Source organism: Peromyscus eremicus, chromosome 15, assembly GCF_949786415.1.
Source record: "Peromyscus eremicus chromosome 15, PerEre_H2_v1, whole genome shotgun sequence".
NCBI lineage: Eukaryota > Metazoa > Chordata > Mammalia > Rodentia > Cricetidae > Peromyscus > Peromyscus eremicus.
In genome coordinates this window covers 16,737,585-16,757,675 of record NC_081431.1, presented here as the reverse complement: position 1 = coordinate 16,757,675, position 20,091 = coordinate 16,737,585, and the positions used below count along the sequence as shown (strand labels likewise).

Sequence of the window (20,091 nt, the reverse complement as noted above, 5' to 3'; positions counted from 1 at the left end):
TGCCTGTGGTTAGGACTTCAACATGTGAATTGAGAAGGAGACAGAGTGGAAGCCAGTTCTTCATCTGCCCTTTCAACTTGTCTCTTGCCAGTCAAGTGCCCCTTCCCTTTGTGGGGTCTTCAGTGAAGACTCTCTATAAGAGATGGTGGTGGTTGGAATGATAAATGGCGTTTGAAGGCTTGGTCCTCGCTTGGTGGCCCTGCTTTGGCAGGTTTAGGAAGTGCGGCCTTGCTGGAGGAAGTGTGTCACTGGGGGCAAGCTTGTGCCAATTGGAGTTTTCCGTTCCCTGCTTGTGTTTTGGGAGGTGAGCTCTCAGCTGTTCCTGCTGAGGTACCTGGTGCCCGCTGCCATGTTTCCCCACCGTGATGGTGGGACTCTTATCCCTCTGGAACCATAAGCCTAAAATAAACCCTTCCTTCAGTGAGTTATCTTGGTCATGGTGTTTTAGCTCAGCAATAGAAAAGCAACTAACACAGCCCCAACTGTCCTTGAGCCCTTGAGGGATGGGAAACACCGGTCCATCATACACACATCCTACAGTGATGCTTTCTCATGCCGGGATGTGGATCTGCAATTAGACCGGAAGCTTTCATCGGGCAGAGACACGTCTGCTTCCCCGGTTTCTAGTACCTCATCTTGCATAGAACAGATTTTTGATGTGCTTTTCAGTGGCTGTTGAACTCAACTGCCAGGGAACAGGGAACTAGGTATCTTTAAAGCAAACCAGGGTCTGGGAAGATGGTTCAGTGGGTGATGGCATTTGCTGCTAAGACTGACAACCTGAGTCAGATTCCCAGATCCTACACAGTAGAGGGAGAGAACTGACTCATTCATAATACACACACACACACACACACACACACACACACACACACACACATACACACACAGAGACAGAGAGACAGAGACAGAGACAAGGAGAGAGTAAGTAAAGCAAACCAGAAAAACAAAGAGCTGGATATTACTTAATCTTTAACGTTAGTTAAAAGTCATGCCCTACATGGAGGAAGTCAACCCACAGCGAAGTCTCATGACTGTGTGCATGTAATGTATTTTTTTGTTAGTCTTCTTTGCTTTTACTTTGCCTTTTCCCTTTCTTTTCTGTTTCTCTGTTTGCTTTGGAGGCTTTGTTTTCTCTGGAGGCTTCTAGTTTATTTCGTTCTGCTTTCTGGGAGTTCGCTATGTGCTGAGTCAGCGTTCCTCAAACCACCTTAAGAACCCAGCTATCCCATGGTATAGAATATAAAGTGCAGACCCCCAAACCCAGGCTTACGGTGAGCGGAGCACAGTAGGACAACTCTCAGGTCTCTCACCCCATCCACGGTTCCTGGGGATGGAGTTCAGGTCAGGCTTAGGTGGCAAGCGACTCTACCCAGAGAGCCATCTCACTAGCCTGGACTCTAACATCTTTGGTATGCTGCCCTGCACAGGACCATTCAAATCTGGACATCTCTTAGGGGAGTATTTGCTGGGCAGACTTGCTATGTTCACAGGTTTTACGTATGCACCACCCAGCCAGGCTCCCCCTCCCACCTCACCCCCTTACACATGTAACTGGAAGGCACTGGCTCCTGTGTTGACAAAGTAAACCGCCCAGGACCGCCCAGAGCATAAACAAAGCGATCAGAGTGGTTGATCCTTAGGAAAAGCCATTCCAATTCACTGGTGGTGGGTCATGCTTCTTAACTCAGCCACAGGGAAATCCCAATTCAAGCAAAAATAATTCTGTCTTCATTATTCTGTGAATCCGGTGGGTGTCTATGGTAATGCGAACATGCCTCTTTGAAAGGAGAAGACGTTGCACACGTCTTAATAACACATTCCTGTCTGTTTCTTCCTGAAATGCTACATTAGCAACTGCATTTCATTGCGCTGGAACCCGGCTCAGGCCCCCTGCTGATGCTCTTACGGCCCATTATTAATGTGGATCCCTTCGGGGGTTGTACTTTGGGACTCAATTTGCCATAAAAATTGTCCTAAGTGTCACCTTCGTAATCGGAGATCATGTGACCCATGAAACACATTGAACTGAAAGATGGAAACGAATGTCAAGTAGTTCCTCACTGTAAAAAGGCACTAGCCATTGTGTACGCCGCGGGTTTCACTGTGTCCTTAGAGACGTGAGGGGTGAAGATGTCTCCTTCTCACATCCTTGAGCGGCGGCTGTGGGGCTTCAGAGCTCAGGAGCCCAGCCTTCCCGGTGAATATAAGAACACCCAGCAGCACAGTAGCTCAGCAATCATCCCCTCCACTGGATTTTTCTTTTTGGAAACCTAGTCTTTATGTTGTACAGGCTGGCTTTTAAGTTCTAGGCTCAAGCAATCCTTCTAGCTCAGACTCCCTGTAGCTGGACTACAGGCTCATGTGCCCCTATTGGTTTTTGATGGTTCTTATCTTTTGAAACAAAAATTTCTAAGTATCCTAAAAAAATATCTTATACTAATTTCAGATTTTTTTTTAAAAAAAGCAGGTTAGATGTCAAGTATAGTTAATCATTATGGAAATCAAATTCACGATAAATTCCATTTTACATCCATTAGGGTGGCTACGATTGAATAAACAAAACAAAACAAGACCCCAGAAAACAATAAGCCCTGTGTGGTAGGTGGCATAGATCTACAATCTTAGCTACTTGGGAAGTGGGGGCGGCATAGTTAGACCCCTGCTTCAACAAAACAAAGGAAAACAGCAAGTGTCGGCAATGCTGTGGAGAAGTGGGAACTCTTGTGCATTGCTGGAACAGATCCAAAATAGTTCAACTGCTGTGCAAAGCAGCTTGGAGATTCGTCCAAAAATTAAACATGGCTTGACCACACAACCCAGCGATTCTAGCTCTGAGTATGCAAGCGAAAGAACTTGCAGAATGCTTGGAAGTGTACAGGAAGCAGAGACTCTCCTGGGATACGTGCTTATCAGCTCACAGCCGTGCTCTTCGTAACTGTCCAAAGCCGGGAGCAGCTCCAAAGTCCACTGACAGGTGAATGGACTTGGGAAATGTGACGTGTACATACACGAGATATTCAGTCCAAAAATGAAACTCTGCCATGCAATACAACATGGCTGAACCCCAAAGACGTGCTAAGTGAAAATAGGGCAAACACAGGAAGGTGAGTATCCTTTGGCTCCACTTTGTATGAAATAGAGAGTCTTTGGAGCATGGAAAACAAAAAGTGCCATCATGGTTACTTTGGTTCAGCATGGTGGACATTTACTGTCTACCAGGCTTCACCTTGGAAAGACGAAAGCATGGTGGCAACATGGCTGGGAACAATGTAAATCACCTATTTAGGAGTACTTTCTGTCTATTCTTGGAAAGTTTCACACACACATGCAATTTAATTATATCCCCCAACTTTCTCCTCCAAATTCTCTCAGCACTCCAACACATCTCCCTCCCAATGTTAGGCCTCTATTATTTTATTATTACTATTAACCTGCTGAGTCCAAATAGTGCTGCCTATACGCACAGGGGTATAGGACTGTCCATTGAGGGAATGGGTCACTTGCCAGTAGACACACCCAAAAGAAAGAGACCCTCCCTCCCCCAGCAGCTATCAACTGCCAGTAGCCTCTCAACTGGGGATGGCGCCTCCATAACCCCTTCCCCATCCACACTGGAATTTTAAACTCCCTATGCTAAAGCACATTCTTGAAAACAGCACGAGCACTGAACACTAGAAGAGTAGAAAGACCAAGAAGTCAACCCAGGATTGGAGAGATGGCTCAGTGGTTAAGAGCATGCTCTTGCGGAGGACCTGAGTTCAGTTCCCAGCAGCCACCCCAGGCAGTTCACAACCGCCTATAACTCTAGCTCAAAATATTCTAACGTCTTCTCCTGACCTCCGTGACATGCATGTGGTGTGCATACAGACAAGCACGCAATACATATAAGTAAAAATAAATAATCTCTTAACTGGAAAATAATCCACAATTTAGCAACAACAGGAAGAATCATATGTACAAACCGGTGGCCACCAAGGTCAGGAGCCTCTGCATGGCTTGGCGTGCCAGTGCTGGCTGCTTTCTTCTGTATGTCCTCTTACAATACCGATCTCTGATCCACGGTTCCTTGCGCACCAGGGGATGGTGTGTACTTGTGGATGGTATGCACTGCGTGGTGAGGATGAAGCCTTCCCATGCTAGGGGAGCTCTCTACCACTGAGCTACATTCCCAGGCCTGGCACACCTCCCTCCCCAGGTTATGGTCTGTGAGTCATAACTCCTCTTGAGTTTATGTTCTATGTTCTCATTCTCCTGCAATTCCGGAAGGACAGTTTTGTAGGGTATCATATTCCAGGAGCCAGTTCTTCTCCTTCATTGTCTGAAAACACCACTCCTTCTGACAGATGCGAGTTATCTGTGAACCACTGCCTGGCAATGCTTGAAAGCAAACTGCCTTGTTTTCCTCTTAAAAATCTTTAAGATTTTCTATTTTTTTCTAGCTTTTCTCTAAATCATAATGATGTTTCTGTTGTGTTTTTTTTTCTCCTTTCTGCTCATCGTGCTCTGAATTTGAAGTTAATGCTCTTATTGGAGGAATTCATGACCTTGTGTGCTCAGGTTGGCTCCTGTATTCTCGCTCTGCCTTCTTTGTGGCTCTTCCATCCAGCATACGGTGGATCTTGTCTGTCTAACTCCCACATCGGGTGTCTACTAGACTTCCCATGTCTTCCTCCCTCTGAACCGCATAAGGGACAACTTCTAAACGTCTTCCAGCCCACACTTGCTTCCTTTTCTTTCCACTGTGATCCATCTTCTGACAAGGACATCCATTGCCACTTCGATTTCAGAAATTAGTTTCCACCTCTAGGCTCTGTATGGTTCTATTCAGATATAGAATGTCACTTTTAAAATGTCTATTTTATTAATTCTTTGAGAATTCCATGCGTGCATGATGTACTGATCATATTCACACACCCCACTTCTCTGCTTAAGTCCCCACAGACCCACCTCTGCCACCTCCCCAGCTTGTCCCTATTTCAAGCCTCCTTCCCATTGAGTGTAATTTGTGCTGCCCATGTACTTGGGTGTGGCACCATCTGGAGCACGGTAGACCTAACAGGAACCATGTTCTTAAAGAAAACCAGCTCTCTCCCCATGCCCAGCAGACATTAATTGTCAATAGTTCATCAACTATGGGTGGGTGCTCATGAACCCATCTTCCCACTTTTATGATATGAAGTTGGTCTCTAGTTTCAAAAATTCTATAATTGACTTATTTTCATGATGTGAAAACTAAGTCTGTTTCTCCGGGCTCTAATTCAAGTTGCTTTGGATCTCAAGTTGCTGATTACCATGGGCAAGGTCATTTGCTGACCTTGAATGATGATTTCAGGGCTTCCTGAAGCCTGGGTGGTAGCAGGCCTGTTCCTGAGGCTGTCTATCGATTTCTCCCAGATCCCTGAGAAGCCTGCTGCTTGGAGACAACTTGGAATCAGTTTGAAGTGAGATGTCTCTTGCTCAACCTGGCTTTTCCTGCCTAGACTGAAGCTTATACAGGTGCTGGTGGTACAGGAAGCCTTTGCCACACCCTCCTTCCGTTTATCATTCATGCACACGTCACAGCATGGCTGTTTCTCCTCACAGTAAATGCTCAGTCCACATGGCAGCCATGTGGGGTCTTAGCACAACACGGACAGGCTCTCCTCTATGTCTGCCCTGCTCAGGGAGGTTAGGAACCATAGCTACTGACCCTTTCCCAGGAAAGCTTCTGATGTCCGAGTCTGTGGCACTGACAAACGCCTTTGGGGACAGTTTTGGCACTCTGCCCTCTGTCTAATCCCTCATCTCCTCATCGGCCTAGATTCTCCTCCACTGCCTTTAGATTTCTCCAATGTTTCAAAAATTACCTGCTCCCTTTTCACTGTTTTGATGGAAAGCTTTGCCTCAGGACCCTCCTGTTCTTCAACGGGAAGCCATGAAGGACAGAGCAGGTGCATGGAATCCTACCTTAAATTATAAACAGAGAGACACAGGAAAAGATAGATGTGGAAGCTGGAACCTCGTCCAAGCAAAAGAAGACAATTTGATGGAAAAATACGTAGCAAGGAAAAATAATTAAAATTCTCTCACATCTTTAATATTCCCAGAGGGGTAATACACTGAGATCGGAGAATAGGACAACACTTTTTAAAAACACTAAACTAGTGTTTTTCCTGTCGTTTTCTCCTTTAATGAACAAAAGATAAGCAAGAATTCTTGCAAGTTCCTAGTGGAACTCAGAGAATCCTAAAAAATGTGACAATAAAATGGAGACTATTTACCACAAAGCTAAGCAAAAATATAGAAACAAAGAACTCCAGAGAGCTAAGGCCACACAATCGCCTCCTCGGGAGTACTCATAGGAGTGAAGATTACTTACAGTTTTTAGTCTAGATTTACTTTAAAGGGAAAAAATAATTTTTTATTATTTTATTTGTGTAAGCATTTGCTTGCATGTATGTCCATGCATCACATATGTACCTGGTATCTTGAAGGTCAGAAGAGGGCAACATATCTCTTGGAATTGGAGTTACAGATGGTTGTGAGCTGCCATTATAAGTGCTGGGAATTGAACTTGGGTCCTCTGAAAGAGCAGCTAGTGCTCTTAACTGCTGAGCCATCTCTCCGGCCCCTATATTTGCTACTTAAAAATTGTTTACAATTAGCATGCAATACATGCAGGCTTCGTTGTGGCATTTTTATACTTAGGCTCATACATTTGTGGGTGGGCCCTCCTCTGCTGTATCTCTCCCCTTTTCACTTTCATACCGTATATATTCTATTATCCTCTCCTTACATTTCCTCCAACTTCCATTTCCCCCTCACACGGTCTCCTACAGTGATATTCTTATGCATTTGTACACACACACACACACACACACACACACACACACACACACACACACAGGGTCCTGAGGCTGGAATGCTAGTCCAGCTGGAGTGGAATGTTAGGTTCATGCAGGACTCCAGAAGGACAGGACATTGTAGCTCAAGGGCCAGAAGACTAGATCCAGGGTAGCTAGCAATGGAGATCCACTCTAAGGTTCTGAGCGGGGTGTTTCAAGAGGGCATGATGAAGCAAGCATCTGAGAGGCCCCTCTGCAGCTCTGAGGGAGGAGGAAGGGGAGGACAGCAAGGGAGAGGAATGAGGCATCTTTCCAGCTGCTGAGGGATGATGCTGGAGCCTGTGAAGTTTCTGGGAATGGATATGAGATTTAGAAGGTACTTCAGGGGATGGATAGGACGTATTATTCCCTTGGTAGAGAAGGGAGAGTCAGCAACTGAGTGATGGAGTCCTGAGGTGACCACAGAGAGAGGCTCCCACTGCTTTGGATTAGTAGTGAACATGCTGGGAGCATCATCTCCCTGATGTTTACAGAGCCCCAAATGTTAAGGGGGTGTTCTAGTTTGGAGGTGTTGCTTGTTCTTCCATCAGTTTGACCTCTTCTAGACCTCAGAGGAAGGGAGGGGTCCAATGTCACCCAGAAGCATCCTTCATGAGGATTTCATGGTGTCCCACAGACAATGTCCAGAACCCTCTCCCTTGCAGAATCCCAGTGGGCTCCCCCGTGGGAGCCTAACACCCATTCCTGACTGGACTCCAAAGGAATTTTCAAGACATCTGGTCCTGCATGGAATTGCCCTCCCTCCCTGCAGCTAGTCTAACCGGGGGCCTGTGGTTTACAACCGTCTGGCTGCTGCTCAGAGAAGTGAGGTCTGAGTAGCCACCACGCGTGGGTTCCCAAGCAGCTTCCTCCCCACACTCTTGGCATTCATGTGGCACGGCTATAAATTATGCCCGGCGTGTTCATTTTCAGTTTGAATGTGTTCTCATCCCAGAGGAGCGACTAATGGCGTCAAGTTACTGATGTGAAAAAAGCCTGCCACTACAATGACTATGGATTAATGAAACAGTCTCACGGAGGCTGGGGCCGCAATCCATCCTCAGCCACTGGTAACCCAGATTTTAAATTGTGTTCTCTGACCATTTCCCTCCTTGCCAAAATTATTTTGCTATAATTTTATTGGGTAAATGTTTACCTCTGCTTTAATGTTTGCTTTTTATTAAAACTGGGTGCACGCAGGGCGCCTCCATCCCCATACTGCAAGCTGGCAGAGAGGGATTTCAAAGCCCATCAGACTTTCTCTAGGAGGCGTGAAGACAAATCTCTTAATCCAGGATCATCAGCGACTGATAAATTTCATTCAGGAAGTTGGCGAGCACAGCATCCTTCCTATCCATGAACTCTGCCCATGGGCCATGTAAGTTATTCCCCCGACTTTCTCCTGCGGCCTTAGCATTTGCCCGGTGCATTCAAAGGGAACGAACAATGCAACCCTCTCCTGGTTTTCTTTTTTTTCCCCAAAACGCAAGAAGTTTATTTATTTATTTATTTTTATTTCATGGGGATGACAAAGAGTTCACCCATGGGCTCTGGGGCGTTCTAAAAATTCTGGATCCTAATAGCAAGTTATTTTGGTCTGTTTCTGGAAGTACAGAGTGTAGATTTCATCATATCTGTTAAGTGTTCAGTAACATAAAGATAGTTTCAGGGCTGCTACGGTGAATGCCATAGACGGCACCATGCCCCCACCTCTGTGCCTGTGCCTTGCAGTGGGACTGTCGCTGTTTCTACAGCAAAGGGGACATGTATCCATGCCTTGATTTGAAGTTGGCCTTGAGATTGGCATTGACCTATGGGACTAAAGCCAATGTGATGAAAGCAGGCTTGAAAAGCACTGGTCGACTGGGAGTTGATAGATCTACTGTTCTTGGAACTCTCCTGGCATGTGGACACAGCTAACCAGCCAACCTAAGGAGCTAGATCTACCAATTAACTATATTCCTGGGACAAATAAGAAATGTCCAGCTCAAATTGCCGACCTACGGCAGTTTGAGCTAAACAAAATTATGTTGAGTCTCTAAGTTCTGGGGTTGTTTGTTACACAGTAAAAGCTAACTGATACAAATTCTCCTGGACAGTGTACATTTTGAGGTCACACGGGTTTTATTTGGCCTTTGTGTTCTCTTTTCCTGGAAATATCAGAATCATTTAAAAATATTTGTTGACCTGGGTAGAACTGGCCCTTCCAAAAGGGCTGAGGTCAAGGACATCTCAGAGCTACTCAGGAAATCTGGGGGTTTTAGTGCACCTGACTTCAGGCTTGTTTGCTTACTCATGAAGCGGTCTTCAGATACCCACCAAGTACGCTACTGTGGTTAGCAGAGAGAGCATGTGCGTTAGGGATGTGCTGGCTGCATCGTGGCTGGGACATGAGCAGAAGCACCCTTAGGAAAAGGCCTTGGAGCTTGTGAGTGTGCATAAGACGTCCTGCACACTTCACTGTTTCCATGGCCAGCAGATGTTTGGCAGGGGGACCCCCAGCTTCCGGTTGTCAGCTTTCACTGCCACAAAGTAAGGCCTGTTCCTTCAGGCTCAGTTACACATAAGTGTGTCGTTCTGAGTGCCGGCCTGCACCCTTCCTCTGAGGGTCGCCATTCTGGGTTCTGCATTCACCCGCTGCATCTGTACCCCTGTAACATAAGTGTAGACGGAGGCCTACTATCTGAGGGGCATTTCATCTGCAGCACCCCACCGACCTGCTTTACTACCAGAATCTCACTGAAACGTGAAGGACCACGCTGCTTCTAGGACCAGTGAACCATACAAGGCTCAACTGTTTTTGGACAAGGAAAATATTTTTGTTATTGACCCAAAGCAGAAAGATAGAGATACAGGCCAAAGGGTTGGGAAATAGAAAAGACAACAAAAGCAGAGGAAGCCAGTCAATTTGAATAGGGTGAGAACAGTTTACTGTAGGACAAGAGAGCTTTCTGCTCTGCTCAGTAACACACCAAACCACAGATTCAAGCAATTACAGAAAAAAAGAAGTTTAAGGAAATAACATACACGAAGAATTATAAAATGCTCACAAGATTTACACAAAGAGCTGAGTTCAGTATCTTTTTCTTTTTGTGTGAGACTTATATCCTTTTCTAGTAATGTCTGAAATGACCTAGTCCTAGGCTTTGAGATAAGGATTCCTGGGTTGGAGAGGTATTCAGAAAGAAAAAAAAGTATTTAGTTATTGATCACAGAGGAGTAAAGACCACGTCTCAAAAATTCTGCTTCTTCACCAAAGACTCAGAACAGATAAAACAACCTTCTACAAAAAGAATGAGGCTGGAGGCATCGGGGGCCTCATTTCAAGACGTACTACAGAGCCATGATGGCAGAAGCAGTGTGGTTATAGAGTAATAAGAGACACACAGACCAGTGGAGCAGGACAGAGAGCCCAGGGGTCGGCTTGCACACCTAGGACCAGCTCATTCTTGACAAAGGCTCCCAAACTATGCAGGCTGTATGGCTGGCCTCTTCAACAAGGTGTGCAGGAAAAGCAGACACCCACATGCAAGAGATGGTAACCTAACTTTTATCTTTCATTCTGGACAAATACTCAGCTCATGATGGACCAAAGACCAAATGCAAGATCTGAACTGGAAACATGCATGGAGACATGTCAGTAAGGGTAACAGCTATCATAGATGCTGGACTAGGCAATTATTTTTTATTATAAAAGCAAAGGAAACAAACCCAGAGACAGACAAACGATGACAGTGAAGTTCTGTACAGCACACAAAACAATGGAGGAAAAGCCAAGCTACAGAATGAGAGAACTGTTTGCCAACTATCCTCCCAATGAAGGATTTATATCCATAATACATAGTGTATTTACAATATGTAAGGGATTCAAAAAGCAAGATTCTGATTACAAAATGAGCAACTGCTTTGAACAGTCACAAATACATGAGGCACGATCAATATCATCAGTCATCAGGGAAACTGAAACTACAACGAAATATCACATATGCAGTTATATGCTGTTAAAGCCAACGACTGGGCAAGCACACCCCCAGGTGACAAATACTGACATGAACATGGAGAAAAGGAACTCATACATTGTTGATGGGAACCTAAGTCAGAATGCCAGTACGGAGGGCCATCTAAGGAGGGAAAATAGGACCACTGTGGGATCCAGCCATCCCATTTCCTGGTATATGTCAAAAGGCAATTAAATCTGTAAACCCCAGACATGGTCGTCTGTCCATGTCTACCATGAAGCTTTTCATAACAGCTGAGGCTGTAATCACCTTAGGTCCTCACCAACATGCATGAAGAAAAATGAAGTACATATAAATAGCGGAATATTACTCAGCTGTAAAGATGAGTGAAATCCTGTCATCTGTAGCAGAATGGATAGAACTGAAGAAAATGATAGGAAGTGAAATAAGCCAGGGACAGAGACAAGTGTGATACTTTCTCCCTTGTGTGTGAGAGTTAGGATGGGTGATTGTGAGAAATGGGGAACTGAAGAGGCAGGAAATAAAAGGGAGGCCAGATTTGTCCTTTAATAGGTATATGCTGGACATGTGTATTCAAACACTGAAATATCACAGCTAATCACATTATTAAGTACATGTCAATAAAAATAAAAAGAACAACAATGAAAAATCTGCTTCTTGATAAAATGGACGTACACTTGTGTTTAGAGTACATGTGAAAATGATTATTTTAATCCATTACCTCTATATACATCCAAAAAGGAAGTTTTAATTTATTTCATCCTATTTTTGATTTCTTTTGTTTTTGAGACAGGGTTTTGCTACATAGCCCTGGCTGTCCTATAATTCACTATGTAGACCCAACTGGCCTTGAGCTCTGAGACCCACCTGCCTCTGCCTCTCAAGTGCTGGGATTAAAGGCGTGCGCCACCACCCAGCCTTCCAGCCTAGTTTTGGTAAGTTCGTATTTCCAATACTGAGATCTTAAATACCAAATTACCTATGAGTAGGCAAAGCCAAGCTGCCAGATGGCATTTTCAACTCATCTTTCGTATTTATTGTAATGGCCCTGCTCTACCACGAATAGGTCTTCTCACGACACACCACAGAAACACATCTTACCCACACAAACACAGAATGGCATTTTCTACAGGAGGTTCACACAGCAGGTATCACAGAGTGTGTGACCTCCGTAAGGCGTTCAATGAGGGTGCGCCACCTCCCCTGTCCCTCTGGCTGTCCTTAGGAGGCTCTGATGTTGGCATCACATTCTTCCAGGAGAAGAATTAAATCTTCAATCAGGCTGTGCTCTCGGCCATGGGTCACTTTCATAATGTCGAAGGCCTAAGGAAAAAGGAAAGGCGACAGGTGAGTATCTCAAAGCAGACAAGGCCCTGCCTGGCTTTTCACCATTTCCCAATGATCTGGGGGCCCCGTGGCCCACAGGGGGAACAATCAGTCTTTGAGGGCTGGCAGCACCATGGCACGGGTGCTGCGTGGGTGCTTAGAGAGTGGGCTGCGCACTGGTCCCCCTGGGGTCGACATGATCTTCAGAGACTATACTAATGCTCAGGTTTAGATGGATAGTGTAAGGGTTCAGTAATTCTCACCAAGACCAGTAAGTCACACGAAAGAAGAACTGGTATGTTGCTTCCCCTAACAACAGGTTTTAAAGCTTTATTTATTTTGTGTTTTGTGTGTGTGTGTGTGTGTGTGTGTGTGTGTGTGTGTGTGTGTGTGTGTGTGTGTAGGGCAGCTATGTAGGTGCCATGGTGTGCGTGTAGGGGTCAGAGGACAATGTGAGAGAGCTAGTTCTCTCCTACCCTGTGGGTGCCAGGGATCGAACTCAGGCTGCCAGGATTGGTGGCAAGCTCTTCCACCCATGTGCTATATTGCTGTCCCATGATATTTTTAAATCTGAATCCCTATGTACTGTGCACACGCCTTTTACAGTCTCTTCCTGGAGTGTGCTAGTACAGTGGTGGCATGCTGACCCCTTCTTTAGTCTCCATGTCCAGTCTGTCACTAGATCTTGAAATTCAACCTCTAGAGTACTTTGAAAGTTGGGCTGAGCCTGTGGCTTCTCCAGCATGAGAGCACAGCAGGAATAAAGCCAGCAACTTCAAGTCAAGGAGTCTCTGCCTTGGTCTCCAGCATTTGCTCCTGGGACACCAGCCTCTAAGCTGTGACGAAGCCAGAGTCGTGTACAGTGGCCACATGTGGCGGCTCTGGGTGACAGCCAGCAGAGCCAAGCCACCAGATATGTGCCCAGTGAGGCTTTGGATGACTCCAGCATCCAGGCAGAAGCCAGCCAGGCACCGTGGCAAGGCTGGAGACCATTCCCACCATGCCCAGTTCCAATTCCTCACCCGGAACTGTGAACATCTTATTGTTCTTTGCTCTACTGAGTCTTTGGATGGTTCTCTAGGGAGCAATGAATGGCCCAAACAGCAGCAGTACGACGTCCAATGCGAGATAGGGCAGGAGCAGGGCAGGGAATCCGAAGCTACTGTATCTAGTGTGAATGTGTTCTAAAGACCCTTTAAGATGTGGTGTTGGCGGCTGGGAAGCACCAGGCAATGGGCTCCAGGACAACCTAACCTCCCCCTCTGCACCCCACTGTAACTCCCAGCAACCATAGTCACTACCCACCACTCTGTGCTAAAGTCAACATGACTGCCACTTTCCAGGTGTGCACCGCTCCCCCATGGTTAGCTGACAGACACTATTTCATAAACTCCTCTTGAAAATTTAGGTCGCTTCCAGTAGTTTTTGATTATGCTATGACACAGAGCTTCCAGCTACGGGTTTCCTGTTGTTATTATTGTTGTGTGTGTATCTATTTTCCTTTTCCTTTTTTTTTCTTTGCTAAGTATTTGCTGAGATAAATCCTTAGGGGTGGAATTCTTGGGTTCCCACACCTTAAAGCCATAGAGATTTGGAACTGGAAAGAACTGAGTAGGTCTCACTGTGAGATCGCTCTGTCCTCGCGACATATCCATCAAGCCAGATACCCTGGCCTCTACAAAGGGAAAGACAGGGCAACAAAGCTTTGTGACTGCTGGCTGCGGGCAGCCTGAGCTCTTGGCTTCTCTCCATGTTTCTGTAAAGGTGTTCCCTTTAGGCTTAAACAACAGAAAACAAGTAGGCGCTCTCTCTCTCTCTCTCCCTCCATATATATATATATATACACACACACACATACATAATACATATATATACTCCATATATACACACACACACACATATATGTGTGTATATATATATATACATATATGTGTATATATATATATATCACTCACTCTGTCTCTCTCCCTCCTGTCTGTCTCTGTGTGTGTGTGTGTGTCTGTGTGTGTGTGTGTCTGTGTGTGTGTTTGTGTTTGTGTTGGAGGGGCAGGGGATGGGGTGACATTTAGATGTTAGAAGAAAAAAAAGGCAAACTGAAAGAAAGCCCCGATGGCTCTGGGCTTGCAGTGGCCGTCAGGTGCACAGGAGGGGACAGGACAGATGCAGGGAGCGTGTTTCTTGTTAATCTACACAGGTCTGTCCTGCTGCACAGTTACTGCACGCATGTCCCGAGGCAGGGCTTGCTGCAGGGGAGAGGAGGAGCAGGCGCTGCCCCACCTTGCAGGCAGCCGAGCTCTGGGAGATTAAAAGCCAACATCTGGTGCCTCATGTTTTATTCTCTTTCCCCTGCACCGCCCTGAGCCCTCTGCTGTGCTGGACATGCTGGGGTCTGAGGCAGAGACCTGGATGGTGGTGTCATTACAGAAGCTTCTAGATCAGACCCTTCGTGGCAAATTCTTGAAAGCCACTGTGGCTGTCCTGTCCCCATCTACTTACCTAGGGCTGGCTATGCTTGTGATGTGCAGGCCAGGGTGAATGTTCTCTGGGAGAGCCCCCTCCCTGCAAACAGGATCCTTCCCGGCATCCACCCCAAAAAGGGCTCCCCCGGTACAGTGCCCTCTGCTGGTGGGTTCTCACAGCTCCTAAGTGGACCAGAGGCCTCGCCTAGTGGTTGTTTCTGTAGGTTCTCCACCTGGGGAAGCACCTGGGCCCCTCTGTGACTTGACTGACGGCCAAAAGACAAGGCCATGTTCGTGTCACCATGACAGTGGAGGCTGATCTGTGTTTTCCCAAGAATCTTTCTGGTTCCAGTCTTCCTTCCTCACTACCCTCCTGCAGTTCCAGTCCTAACCAGGATTCTCCTGTCCACTGAAGGGGCAGAGCTGCCATCTGATAGCAGGGCAGGTACCCAAGCTCCACTGGAGACTTGGGACCTATGACCACACTGGGGCTGCAGGACCCAGCAGACGAGGAAGCTGTCACCATCTTGCCTCACAGCCACACTGTCCAGACTGCTTCCTGAAAGCAGGGCAAAAATGTCTAGCCACACACCCCAATCAGAAGAAATTGCTCCAACTCATCTGGCCTAAGGGGGGCAGAGTGGGATGCCTAGCTCTCAGGACCCACCCCAGTGTCCGCTCCACCTGTCCGGTACAGCTTCCAGCTGTGAACAGTGCAGTGACCATGGAGAAGGAGCAGCGTCTCCTGGATATCGCTTCTTAGAAAGCCTGAGAACCCTGGGGTGGCCCAGGTCAAATGATGCTGCCCATGCTCTGTGTCCTCTCATTTGCTGGTGACCTCAACACTAGGGTCATACGGGAATAGGGAGCTGGTGTCCCAGGATTCTGTGCACCACGATGGCTAGAAGCAGAGGACAGGAGCATAGCGAGGGGGCAGAGGACTAACGTGAAGATAGGAGGTGGGGGTCGGGGTGGGGTGGGATAAGGACCAAAAGTACATCACTTGTGCAGAAACTAGAGCTTAGATATAATTAATCAATACAATTTTCTCTGAGTGACAGTCATATACAGAAGAGAAATAGAGAGAAAGAAGAAAAGAATGCTAAGTCTGCCAGCGACTTTCATGCATTGGCAGGTACCAACGATGTGACATGCTGAGCAGGGCAGAGCTGATGATGGAGGACAGCATCGGTTCTCATGTCTACCACGGATGCCACTTGTGTCTACCACGGTCGTGGGGCAAATACCTGCCTGGGACAGACGAGAGCCCTGCGAGCTCAGGACACCTCTTCAGCTCAGCTGGAAGAAGAAGAATGCTTCCTCCCGCCTCAGCCCCAAAATAAAGCTGCGGTAAATCTTGGACAAGCCAGAACAACTGTTGCTGGGAGCTCTGCGTCTCCCTGCTCTCAGCACCCCCCCCCCCCAAATGCTACACATGTGCATGTCAGAGAGAACAATTCCAGTTTAATTTCCTGTAGTGCCCTATAAAACAGATTAAGGAAATATAAAATTGGAGCAGGCTCAGTTTGGGGAAAGCTGCTCTCTTTCCATTAAATTTTATTTTTTAATGGTAGCATTTAGAAGGAGCCTGCATGCAATCATGACGGAGGATTCATCTGAAGCCGCCAGTGGGATGTGCTGCACCCACGTACGGATTCTAAATGTCACACCGGAAACGGCAATGTAGATTGTCTGCCACATGAGAGGCACAGGGCTCTTTGAGAAATAAAAGGCCCCCAGAACTGATTTCCATCTCATCATATCTTTTTTTTAAAAGTAATTTTAGACTTGTGGCCATGTATTAAATAAAATGAATGAGATCAAATTATGATTTAAAGTTGGAAACAATATGGCTTTCTTATTAATTTTTAATATAAATATATTAAGTTTATCAAGGATCTCATATGCTTTCTACTGTGAGCCTGGGGAATGTAATAAATGACTTCCCCGAGCATAATTTAAATATGGATATAAAAATCAGAAGGAAAAGAAACACATGAAAGATAACAGTCTCTAGATTGGGTCACCACAGGGGACACTGAAGTGAGTTTCCCTCTTCTGTCCCTCCCAAGATGAAAGCGGTGTGTGTGCTGGGGGAGGGGGGTGGCCTGGGCATTCAGTAGGGGACACAGCGTGGAGCTTCACCCACAAGCAGCCCCAGGGCCACTGAACCCCTTTGCAACAGGCAGCAGGAAAGCCCAAAGCCTCCGAGGACCCATGGGAGCCCAGCAGCATCCCTGCAGACCCCACTCCCCTCCACACCTTCAAAGTCTCACTGTAAGTGTCAATTCCCTTTGAGGGGAATGTGCTGGGCGGGGGGGGGGGGGGGAGGCAGGCTATCCTTGAGTGACCACCTGACTACTCATTTCCCCTGAACTGTCAGGCACCTCCAGTGAGTAAGCCTGGGCCCATGCTGTGGAAGGGGCTCTGGCCCTGTTAGACAGTCTGGACCTCGGAGGTCATCGCAGTGACGGCAAGAGAGCTGGGATGCCCACGGGATGGAGGGTTACAGATGTGTTGAGCTCAGGGCTGCCTGTCACTGGCAGAAACCATGCCAGGAAGAGCTGCTGTTGCTGGGGCTGGAGCGATGGTTCAGTGGTTAAGAACACTGACCGACTTATTACTCTTGCAGAGGACCTGAGTTCAGTTCCCAGACCCCACAAATCAGCTCACAACTGTCTGTAACTCCAGTTTCAGGAGATCTAATGTCTTTTTCTGTCCTCCATCGGGACTGCATGCATATGGTGCACACACACACACACACACACACACACACACACACACACACACAGTTGCTTCTGTGTTACTGTCTTTAATCTGTCAATATAATGATGTTGTAAAAAGAGTTATTTATTTTTATCTTATGTGTTGAGTGTTTTGCCTGCATGTATGTAGGTACACTAGTCTCCTTAGAAGCCAGGAGAGGGCAATGGATCCCCTGGAGCTGGAGTTACTGATGGTGTAAGACACCATGTGCGTGCTGGGAACTGAACTGGGATCCTCTTAGCTTTGAATCTTTCCAGAACTAAGTCAGTAAGTATTAACATAGTCTCCCAGGGACTCTGAAAGAGTCACACATATTCCCGGGACGTTGGCATCATCATGAATAAACCTAAAGGTCATCTCGGGCTGCAGTGCGCTGTGGGACACACTACACCATACAGAGGGGAAGGCAGAACTTTGGTTTTGTCTCCAAGTACTGTTTTTGATTTCTACTTTGACTCCACTTGGTCTGACTCTTACACCTATGAACCTTCTACATTAATTGGTACTTGTTTAACGGCCCAGCAATGTGGCATATGTTCTACTGTGACATGCACTCTTTACATACTTGTAAAGAACATCTAGTCCGCCTTTGTTGAGGAGGACATTTTATAAACATCACCAAGGCCCGACTGACCAGTGGTGGTACTAAACTTTCCTCTGTCAGCTTTCTGTCTGGTTTTCTTCTCAACTGCAGACAGTGGCTTCATGCTGCTGCCTATCCTTGCCATTCTTTGTTTTCTTTCAGATCTACAGGTTTGGTTTGGTTGGGTTTCGAAACAGAGTCTCGCTGTGCTACCCAGATTGGCCTTGAACTTGCTAGGGTGTCCAGGTTGGCCTCCAACTAGGAATCCTCCTGCCTCAGGCTCCACAGCAGAGCTCTACCAGGTTTGTTTCCACTGTTTGAAACTGTGTGGTTTGGTGCAGGCACATTTAGTGTTATTTCAGCTTTTGAGTAGATGGCTACATTTCCATTCTAGGATGTCCTTGGTCTCTAGGAAAGCTTTCTTTGCCTTGAAGTCTACTCATATGATACTAACAAAGCCACTCCAGGTATCTTTCGATGATGTTTTCATAATGTGTTTTCTATCTTTTTATTCTCAGTCTGTCCATATCATTATATTTAAAGAGTTTCTTTTAGACAGTACATACTTGGGTTACTTTCAAATACATCTATTCTACCAATCTTTGTCTTTCAGAGTATTTAGGCAATTTATATAGACTACATCATTCACAATGTAATTATTACTACACTAGAGTTTAAATATACAACTTTACTTTTTGTTTGTTCTTTCTACCTTTTTTGTGTCTGTTTCTTTTTCAAATCCCCCTGTGTTCCCCTATCTATCTTTTAACATATCATTTAAAGATTTATTTACTTGTGGAGGGACTAGTCTTCATGTAGTCTAGGCTGGCCTTGAACTTGCTGTGTAGGTAAGAATGACCTTGAATGTCTCATCCTACTACCTCTACCTCCCTGGTGCTGAGATTATGTGAGTGCGCCACCACACTCCTGCAACGAGATGCCAGAGATCGAACCCCCGGTCTCCTGTATGCTAGGCAAGCACTCTACCAACTGAACTATGATGCAACCCATCTGGGAGTGTCTTTGAGTACATTCCTACACAGCTTTTTAAGAAGTGGTTGCGTTAGGACTCACTCCCTCATTCTCATTACAGTCTATTGGTGTCTTCGTTCTTAGCAGTTGGAATCAGGTACAGACTCTCTCTCTGTCTCTCTCTCTCTGTCTCTCTCTCTCTGTCTCTCTCTCTCTCTCTCTCTCTCTCTCTCTCTGTCTCTCTCTGTCTCTCTCTGTCTCTCTCTCTCCCCCTTTCCTCTTGGAACATAACTATCCAGCTGTTTTCGACACATACTTCTAGAACCCCTCAGACAGCATTAGAATTTTTGCTTCAACTGTCAACATAGACAACCGAAGAGGAAAAGGAAAACCCACTTATTCACATTTTTGCTTATTGTAGTCTTTCTTGCCGATGCTTCAAGATCTCTTCTTCTTTTTTTTTTTTTTTTTTTTTTTTTTTTTTTTTTTTTTTTTTTTTTTGGTTTTTCGAGACAGGGTTTCTCTGTGTAGCTTTGCGCCTTTCCTGGAACTCGCTTTGGAGACCAGGCTGGCCTTGAACTCACAAAGATCCGCCTGCCTCTGCCTCCCGAGTGCTGGGATTAAAGGCGTGCACCACCACCGCCCGGCAAGATCTCTTCTTCTATTGTTTTTTCTTTTGTTTTAGAGACTTTGGGCAGCAATTCTTTCAGGAGAGATTGGATGGTGATGAGTTCTTTTAATTTTCCTGTGACCGTGACCGGCTTGATTTCCCTTTCAATGCTTGACAGACACTTTTGCTGAATTCAGGTTTGGGGGTTACCAGTTCTTTTCTCTCAATACACGTGAAAACGGTGTGCTGTTTTGTAGGATTTCTGGTGATCCACTCTGATTCAGATTGTTCTTCCCCTGTTGGCAAGGACTCATTTTATATTCTCGCTACTCTGAGGATTGGTTTGGGATTTGAGTTCTATTCGAGTAATGAATCTGGGTGAGAATGTCTTTATGTTTAATTTGGGGGGATTTAAGTAGCTTTATATCTTTTTGCTAAATTAAGGTAGTTTTCCATCACTTAAGAAAACTATTGTAGTAAAATATATAAGTGACATCCCAAACTTGATCATGTCAGCTGGCTAGTCAGC

At 46.0% G+C, this 20,091-nt stretch overlaps 1 protein-coding gene across 1 annotated transcript in view; it reads right to left on the bottom strand.

Annotated features, from left to right (window-relative positions):
• Positions 1 to 11,980: 11,980 nt before the first annotated feature.
• Positions 11,981 to 20,091, bottom strand: part of Smyd3 (SET and MYND domain containing 3) — a 550,432-nt gene continuing 542,321 nt past the window's right edge. The window contains exon 12 of the mRNA XM_059281034.1: positions 11,981 to 12,169. Coding sequence (XP_059137017.1) covers positions 12,068 to 12,169 — 102 coding nt within the window. The 3' untranslated portion in view covers positions 11,981 to 12,067. The remainder of the gene's footprint in view (positions 12,170 to 20,091) is intronic.